Raw genomic sequence first — 9,771 nt, forward strand, 5'->3', positions numbered from 1 at the left:
AGTTACAGTATATTATAACATGTTACCATGTAGTTACAGTATATTATAACATGTTACCATGTAGTTACAGTATATTATAACATGTTACCATGTAGTTACAGTATATTATAACATGTTACCATGTAGTTACAGTATATTATAACATGTTACCATGTAGTTACAGTATATTATAACATGTTACCATGTTACCATGTAGTTACAGTATATTATAACATGTTGTCATGTTACCATGTAGTTACAGTATATTATAACATGTTACCATGTAGTTACAGTATATTATAACATGTTACCATGTAGTTACAGTATATTATAGCATGTTACCATGTAGTTACAGTATAGTATAACATGTTACCATGTAGTTACAGTATATTATAACATGTTGTCATGTTGTCATGTAGTTACAGTATATTATAACGTGTTACCATGTTACCATGTTACCATGTAGTTACAGTATATTATAACATGTTACCATGTTACCATGTAGTTACAGTATATTATAACATGTTACCATGTTACCATGTAGTTACAGTATATTATAATGTGTTACCATGTTACCATGTAGTTACAGTATATTATAACATGTTACCATGTAGTTACAGTATATTATAACATGTTACCATGTAGTTACAGTATATTACAACATGTTACCATGTGGTTACAGTATATTATAACATGTTACCATGTAGTTACAGTATATTATAACATGTTGTCATGTTACCATGTAGTTACAGTATATTATAACATGTTACCATGTAGTTACAGTACATTATAACATGTTACCATGTAGTTACAGTATATTACAACATGTTCCCATGTAGTTACAGTATATTATAGCATGTTACCATGTAGTTACAGTATATTACAACATGTTACCATGTAGTTACAGTATATTACAACATGTTACCATGTGGTTACAGTATATTATAACATGTTACCATGTAGTTACAGTATATTATAACATGTTGTCATGTTACCATGTAGTTACAGTATATTATAACATGTTACCATGTTACCATGTAGTTACAGTATATTATAACATGTTACCATGTTACCATGTAGTTACAGTATAACATGTTACCATGTTACCATGTAGTTACAGTATATTATAACATGCTACCATGTTACCATGTAGTTACAGTATATTATAACATGCTACCATGTTACCATGTAGTTACAGTATATTATAACATGTTACCATGTAGTTACAGTATATTATAACATGTTGTCATGTTACCATGTAGTTACAGTATATTATAACATGTTACCATGTAGTTACAGTATATTATAACATGTTACCATGTAGTTACAGTATATTATAACATGTTACCATGTAGTTACAGTATATTATAACATGTTACCATGTAGTTACAGTATATTGTAACGTGTTGTCATGTTACCATGGTAATATAACGTGTTGTCATGTAGTTACAGTATATTATAACATGTTACCATGTAGTTACAGTATATTGTAACGTGTTGTCACGTTACCATGGTAATATAACGTGTTGTCATGTAGTTACAGTATATTGTAACATGTTACCATGTAGTTACAGCATATTGTAACGTGTGGTCACATTACCATGGTAATATAACGTGTTGTCATGTAGTTACAGTATATTGTAACATGTTACCATGTAGTTACAGTATATTGTAACGTGTTGTCACGTTACCATGGTAATATAACGTGTTACCATGTAGTTACAGTATATTGTAACGTGTTGTCACGTTACCATGGTAATATAATGTGTTACCATGTAGTTACAGTATATTATAACATGTTACCATGTAGTTACAGTATATTGTAACGTGTTGTCACGTTACCATGGTAATATAACGTGTTGTCATGTCATACACCATACACCAGAAGCAGTAAAGGAAACCCTAGAGGACTAATGGATTCCTTCCCACCTTTCCACCTACATAGAACAACAAACCAGGGTTGTGGTCGTTAAAGTTGCATTCTGCAGTTGTGACATCCATTTATGGACATGTAAATCAATGATAGTATGTACCCAATGATTATTGAAGAATATCACTTAAAAATGCCTCAAAGTAAATGTAAACAATTATGGTATAACCTCAAAACATGATATCATGGATGGTCAGTCCTTGCATCTATAGCTCTGTTTTTAAATTTGAGAGTGGTTACATTTCTCCAGGGCCATCCCTCAACCTTTTACCGAAACAGTGACGGGGACGCACTTTGTTACTGTTTCAACTGCTGATTCCCACTTTTAGCACCAAAATGGACTGAAACATTTAGGGACTATCTAGACTTGCACAGTAAGAAAGGCTCACTTTCTGTTTCCTGTTGCGTGCCCTAATGTACAGACCTCAATTTTCTCAAGTGCTCTATCAGCCTCGTCAGCCGCCAGCCTCGTCAGTTTGAGCCAACTGCAGTCAGACAGCGGAGTCAGTGGAGCGATTGAGAGTAAGCAGTAGAAAAAGTAGGCCTGACCCCTCACAGGAAAGCCTCAGCTCTTCTTCTGTGATGTAAAATTGCGCAACTAAGATCTACTCTGCAAAAACAAATGTATGACAGATTTCTTGAGTTATTTTAGATTAATTCAGACTATTTTGAGGAAGTGCATACTGGCTACGGCGTCTCAAAATGGACAAGCAGTACTATTGCCGCTTTTTTCCCCTTGTTTATCAAACAAAGGTTTTTAAGGGAGTATGCGAGCACACTCGTTCGGTTCGCTAGGCACCAGCCGAACTGAAGCATGCTGACACCTTTAGTTATTGCACATCCTTCTAGGCCTGCCCTGTCAAATCCACAGGAAATGGTGAATGGTTTTAATTAGTGGATTCATCTTCACAGCAGCACCAACTGTTGGGGATATGCTGACTGCGTTGTCTCTAAGTCTTTGGATTTAGGCTTAGACTTAGACTTAGACTTAGGCTTAGACTTAGGCTTAGGCTTAGACTTAGACTTAGACTTAGACTTAGGCTTAGACTTTGGCTATAGTCCTTGGAAGACTGGACTACAGTCCTAGACAAAGGTATTTTAAATGTATTCATCAACCATCCCCATAGGAGAACACTTTTTGGTTCTAGGTAAAAACCCATTTTTGTTCCAGGTAGAACCATTTTGGGTTCCATGTAGAACCTTATGCGGAAAGGGTTCTACGTGGAACTCAAACGGTTCTACTTGGAACCAAAAGGGTTCTCCCCATCTCCTATGGGGACAGCCGATTAACCTTCTTAAGTTCTAGATAGCACCTTTTTGTGTGCCACTGTATATGATGAAGCTTGTGTTGTTGGTTTCTCTGGATAAGGGCATCATGATTCCCCTTTTCCATCAAAGGATCCATGAGCACCAACATGTAAAGTTAATAGGAGCTCATCAAATTGGGTTTTGGGTTTCAAAGAAATCTTCATTCAGAGCAGTAGTAGTCTTATAAAAACCTGAGGTAGATTTGACCGTATTTCCATTACCAAAGTTTGCATCTGCACAGTTCTTCCACAAAATTAGTTTTTGGACACTTTTCTGAGGAAATTGTTAAAAGTAGTCCTGTGTGTAGAGTTGTATGGTTTGTTAAAATTTTAACTCAATGATTTTTGTTTGACATACAATTTAAAGTGAAAAAAACGTAGTCAAGGTGTGTCACGCCCTGGTCTAAGTATTTTGTGTTTTTCTTCATGTATTGGGTCAGGCCAGGGTGTGGCATGGAGTTTTTGTATTGTGGTGTGTTTTGTCTTGGGGTTTTGGTGTGTATGTATTGGGATTGTAGCTAGTGGGGTTATCTAGCAAAGTCTATGGCTGTCTGGAGTGGTTCTCAATCAGAGGCAGGTGCTTATCGTTGTCTCTGATTGGGAACCATATTTAGGCAGCCATATTCTTTGAGTTTGTCGTGGGTGATTGTCCTTAGTGTCTTTGTTCCTGTTGCTGTGTTAGTTGACAAGTATAGGCTGTTTCGGTTTTTGTTACGTTTTGTAGTGTTTGTTATTTTGTGTTTACGTTTGTTTTGATTAAAAATGGATCGCAATCTACACGCTGCAGTTTGGTCCGACTCTCCTTCACCACTAGAAAGCCGTTACAAGGTGTAACTCCAAAGTCTATTGTTCTTCTCCAAATCACTTGTCATAAGATAAAACCCTATTTCAAATAAAGGTTCCGAGATTCCTGTCTAACCAAATGTCTTGGTTGGTGTTCTAGAACTCATTAGCCTCTTAATTAAGATTCCTGTCTAACCAAATGTCTTGGTTGGTGTTCTAGAACTCATTAGCCTCTTAATTAAGATTCCTGTCTAACCAAATGTCTTGGTTGGTGTTTAGAACTCATTAGCCTCTTAATTAAGATTCCTGTCTAACCAAATGTCTTGGTTGGTGTCCTAGAACTCATTCGCCTCTTAATTAAGATTCCTCTCTAACCAAATGTCTTGGTTGGTGTTCTAGAACTCATTAGCCTCTTAATTAAGATTCCTGTCTAACCAAATGTCTTGGTTGGTGTTCTAGAACTCATTAGCCTCTTAATTAAGATTCCTGTCTAACCAAATGTCTTGGTTGGTGTTCTAGAACTCATTAGCCTCTTAATTAAGATTCCTGTCTAACCAAATGTCTTGGTTGGTGTTCTAGAACTTATTAGCCTCTTAATTAAGATTCCTGTCTAACCAAATGTCTTGGTTGGTGTTCTAGAACTCATTAGCCTCTTAATTAAGATTCCTGTCTAACCAAATGTCTTGGTTGGTGTTCTAGAACTCATTAACTGTGAATTGTGTTCCGTTCTGTGATCATGTAACTCTGAATAGTAATCTCTCTGTCTCTCAAAGCTGTTCTGCATTAGATCTCCACTAGACATAGCTGTGCTCCAGGGCCTTCTCAGCTCTGCTTCTGTCTCTGTGTGGCCACTGGGCCTACACAACAATACCCACAACACAACCTAACAGCCAGAATCTAGCCACAGGCTGTGATCGACCTACATTTAACCAAGCATCTGCCTGGGGAGGAGTACACTCGGCCTAGCCTGAGTGCCAGCTTGAGTGGCATGACAATGAGTGACAATGAGTTGGCATGATAGCACAAACAGACTGGCACTCTCAGGCTGTATTCGGTCCACCCACCATCAGCAGTAGTGTAACAGTGGAAATTGGGGTTGATGATGATTGATTATTAATGCCTGACAAGTGTGTATAAACCGGGTGTTGCAGTAGGCAAGGTGCTTTATCTCTCAGCTCAGTCCAACTGCTGTGTGTGTCTCCCTCCCTCTAACAGTCAGCCTGGGACCCTGGCAGCAGATAAGAGGAAGGCTCCCTGAGGACGTTGGTTGAGGATGGGTGTAAGAACACAGATTATACAGAGAGAGATAGGGAGTCTTTCTGCTGGTTAAATAAACCTTTTTTTGGACATGGGAGTTGTAGATCCCTTTTCAGACTGTAATGATATATATATAAGTCCAATGCTCCTATAACGCAAATGTTACTCCTCCAATGTGATATCATAAAACTTCTGGGAAAAAGCACTGTCCAAAAGAACACATACCATGGCACATTTCAACATGCTTTTCAATAAAAGGCAATAGACGCACCATCAAGGCTCATGATAATCCAACCTGGAGTTTTCCACCAGGAGCTGCTGTACCCAGAGCAGTGTATTTATGTTATGATTGCTCCTAATTGTATTTTGACTGTTGGGTAATTGACCTATTAGGAATGAAACAAACAATAAATAAACAGGCACTAATAAGACTACCACACAGTGCAGTGAGAATGTTTCACACAAATAAGCTAAAAGGCTTTTATTTATCTCACTTGTGTTGCCATTTAGACATATAAACACCACTTGAACTCGAGGACAACACTTCGTGACCCCAAGTTCTGTCACGACTTACTTCTTCAATCATGCATGAAGGAGTTGAGCTCTCGAGCTCTGCTCTGGGCTGGCTATCTGTCGCTTTAAGAGCGATTTCCCCCCATTGTCAAGTAGTCGTGAGCAGGAAGGGTGAAACGAAACCAGAGACCGAGCTAGGGGGCCGGAGCTGGTATTTAAAAGCACGACGCAGCCGCTCAATAACGGAACCGCGGTAACGTTCATTCTCAGGACAGAGCGCGTCTGGAGAAGAAGGGAATATAAATAAGAACTGAAGAGGAAGGGGAGACTCAGTCAAGCAACCTTTGCTGATTTTAATTATTCTAGGGTTTGAAGACATATACACAGTCGCAATTGATTAAAAAAATGCACTTCTGAAAGACGAAGGCTACACCGAATTTCACCGCGGTTTCTCAATTGCCTGAGGAAATATACAGAATAGCCTCCATCATTGAAAATGCGTCACATGTCAGGATGATCTTCGTTGGACATAGACTGCTGATGGGAATTATGTCATATAAAATGAAGGCAAATTCCGCGCGCAACTGACGTCTAGGGCGACATTATATCAGAGCAGGTGCAGTGTGTGTCCCTTCGACATTTACCGTTATACGCGTGTTCTGAAGATTTAACTGTGAACGTGGTGTGGGCCTGCCAGACTGATCACAGAGAAGAGAAGCGGGAACATCTTGTTGTCAACCAGAGAAATAAAACATACTGGGAAAATGTCATCTGCAATTGAAAGGAAGACGATGGAGGCTAACGAGTAAGTGACGTACCAGTCGGCTGTTTCCTTGAAATATAATAGAATAGGCTATAATAGATTCAAGGACCTTCAATGTTGACTTGATACTGCTGTAGAATGTCTTATTACGTAAATTACAATAGTTGCTTGGAAATAGGCAAACGGAATAGGCCAGTGGCAGTTTCCAAAGTCTCTTCAGAGTTCAATCCAGTTCAAATACAACATCATGAAAGAACCCATTGAAAAAGGAAGCACCAATAAATGGGAAAGGGATCATTATAAAGAACAATATGTCTATTTAAAAGGCTGCTGAATGTCGTGACCCTTTTGTCAGTACATATTTTGGCTGTATGAACAGGTCATAGGGATTATGTGCTGCACTCACTGGTATATAGGTCAATGGCTCCATCCTGTGGGTTGAACTAATAATAATAATATGTGCATATTACATGGTAGAACACACACACACACACACACACACACACACACACACACACACACACACACACACACACACACACACACACACACACACACACACACACACACAGCCTTCTTATTATGGACTTGTATTCTTCCATGTCCTCATCTGTCTCTTGTCCTCGTTCCCCCTAGGGAGCCGGTGGACGAGGTGTTACAGATGGCCCCGTCCCTCCTGAACTGTGGGGGTTGCCAGCAGAGCATCGGGGACAGGTTCTTCCTGAAAGCCATAGAGAAGTACTGGCATGAGGACTGTCTGAGCTGTGACCTGTGTGGCTGCAGACTGGGAGAGGTGGGACGAAGACTCTACTACAAACTGGGACGTAAGCTCTGTCGCAGAGACTATCTCAGGTTAGACACTTTACAGTTGACATTTACCATATGCCCTCACCCCCATAAACAGAGTTAGATATTTTGCTGTTGGGCACCCCCAAGAGTCAACAAGTAATTGAAATCCTGCCCATATGACGCCTACATATAAATTATTTTAAATGTTTCCAAAATTCATACAAATATGACAAAATATTAATTAGTTAATAGCATGTAAACTCTTTATAATGGTTTATTAATGCTTATCCATGGAAGTTATACACCTTCATCTCCCTTCCCTCCCAGGCTGTTTGGACAGGACGGGCTGTGTGCTAGCTGTGAGAAGAGAATCAGAGCGTTTGAGATGACCATGCGTGTGAGGGACAAGGTCTACCACCTGGAGTGTTTTAAATGCGCGGCCTGCCAGAAACACTTCTGTGTCGGGGACCGTTACTTGCTCATCAACTCAGACATTGTGTGTGAGCAGGACATCTTTGAGTGGACCAAACTCAACAACATGGTTTAGCAGATTCATGAACACTCTAGAACATTCTACAACACTTTAGAACACGTCAAAAACATGGTGTAGAACACTCTAGAACATTCTACAACACTCCAGAGCACCTCAAAAACATGGTGTAGAAAACTCTAGAACATTGTAGAACACAACGATGAGATGGTTTTGATTGTGATCGTGATCTCTCCATTTGGGATCAACAGCATGATAAAATATCTCCAGATGTACAGCAAGATAATAGAGCTCAAACTTTCGGACAAAGGTCCAGGCTCTCTTGTACCTCTCAAGTCTGTTAGATGTTTGAAGAGAGTTGTTTCACCATTGATCTGTACTGGAGGCTAAATGAAGGCTCGATCCACCAGCGAATGGAGAACTGTTTCATTATCTTGGGTTCCACCCTTTCAATGCAAAAAAAAAAGGAAAATGTAATAATGCAATAATCGATGAGCTCATTGCAGAAATCTAAATATTTCTTGTATCATACAGTGTAATGCTCATTGATTTGCTCATTGAGCTAAATGATGAGCGATGTCACTGGAATTGGTTGTAGTCCAACACTGTTATTTCACCTCTAGAGAAATATGTATTATGACATTTGTTATGAATATATATAAAGTGTTATGTCCAAAAAGGTCTGGTCCATTCCGAAGTAATACATTCATAAAGTAAAGGTGTGGTCCATTCCGAAGTAATACATTCATAAAGTAAAGGTGTGGTCCATTCCGAAGTAATACATTCATAAAGTAAAGGTCTGGTCCATTCCGAAGTAATACATTCATAAAGTAAAGGTGTGGTCCATTCCGAAGTAATACATTCATAAAGTAAAGGTCTGGTCCATTCCGAAGTAATACATTCATAAAGTAAAGGTCTGGTCCATTCCGAAGTAATACATTCATAAAGTAAAGGTGTGGTCCATTCCGAAGTAATACATTCATAAAGTAAAGGTGTGGTCCATTCCGAAGTAATACATTCATAAAGTAAAGGTGTGGTCCATTCCGAAGTAATACATTCATAAAGTAAAGGTGTGGTCCATTCCGAAGTAATACATTCATAAAGTAAAGGTCTGGTCCATTCCGAAGTAATACATTCATAAAGTAAAAGTCTGTTTGGGGAGTCCGCATGCGCCCCCTAGTGGCCAAGTTCAAAAGACAAGTTTCCAATGTTTATGTGTTTTGTAACTTTTCTTTTGTTTCAATATGGCTCAAAAACTTTGGGATAGTTGTTATATATATATCTGTTTAATTAAACCCTCATTAAAATATGTTACATTTAGTAGACCACGGATCCTCTCTTTTCAGAGGATACATTTTATATTCGTTGGCTGGAGCAAAGATACATTTTATATTCGTTGGCTGGAGCAAAGATACATTTTATATTCGTTGGCTGGAGCAAAGATACATTTTATATTCGTTGGCTGGAGCAAAGATACATTTTATATTCGTTGGCTGGAGCAAAGATACATTTTATATTCGTTGGCTGGAGCAAAGATACATTTTATATTCGTTGGCTGGAGCAAAGATACATTTTATATTCGTTGGCTGGAGCAAAGATACATTTTATATTCGTTGGCTGGAGCAAAGATACATTTTATATTCGTTGGCTGGAGCAAAGATACATTTTATATTCGTTGGCTGGAGCAAAGATACATTTTATTTTAAGTATCATATTTTTTTTATTTACACCACAAGACCAAAATGCTCTTCGAACATCTCATTCCAAAATTATGGGCATTTAATATGGAGTTGTTCCCACCTTCGCTGCTATAACAGCCTCCATTCTTCTGGGATGGATTTCCACTAGAAGTTGGAACATTGCTGCAGGGACTTGCTTCCATTCAGCCACAAGAGCATTAGTGAGGTCGGGCACTGATGTTGGGCGATTAGGCCTGGCTGGCAGTTGGCGTTCCAATTCA

General features: G+C 38.8%; 1 protein-coding gene across 1 annotated transcript; it reads left to right on the forward strand.

The window, feature by feature from the left end:
* The first annotated feature begins 5,826 nt into the window (after positions 1-5,826).
* On the forward strand, positions 5,827-9,136 carry lmo2 (LIM domain only 2 (rhombotin-like 1)). The gene is made up of 3 exons (XM_020473120.2): positions 5,827-6,574; positions 7,169-7,384; positions 7,649-9,136. The coding sequence occupies exons 1-3, from the start codon at positions 6,534-6,536 to the stop codon at positions 7,866-7,868; spliced, it is 477 nt and encodes a 158-aa protein (XP_020328709.1). The 5' UTR covers positions 5,827-6,533; the 3' UTR covers positions 7,869-9,136.
* The last annotated feature ends 635 nt before the right edge of the window (positions 9,137-9,771 follow it).

Source organism: Oncorhynchus kisutch, linkage group LG22 (assembly GCF_002021735.2).
Source record: "Oncorhynchus kisutch isolate 150728-3 linkage group LG22, Okis_V2, whole genome shotgun sequence".
Classification (NCBI taxonomy): domain Eukaryota; kingdom Metazoa; phylum Chordata; class Actinopteri; order Salmoniformes; family Salmonidae; genus Oncorhynchus; species Oncorhynchus kisutch.

Excerpts from the sequence above, each read along its gene's own strand:
- lmo2 (XM_020473120.2), top strand. The coding sequence starts at position 6,534 with ATGTCATCTGCAATTGAAAGGAAGACGATGGAGGCTAACGA. Across the intron at positions 6,575-7,168 it reads AAGACGATGGAGGCTAACGA|GGAGCCGGTGGACGAGGTGT; the intron begins GTAAGTGACGTA and ends CGTTCCCCCTAG. Across the intron at positions 7,385-7,648 it reads TGTCGCAGAGACTATCTCAG|GCTGTTTGGACAGGACGGGC; the intron begins GTTAGACACTTT and ends CTTCCCTCCCAG.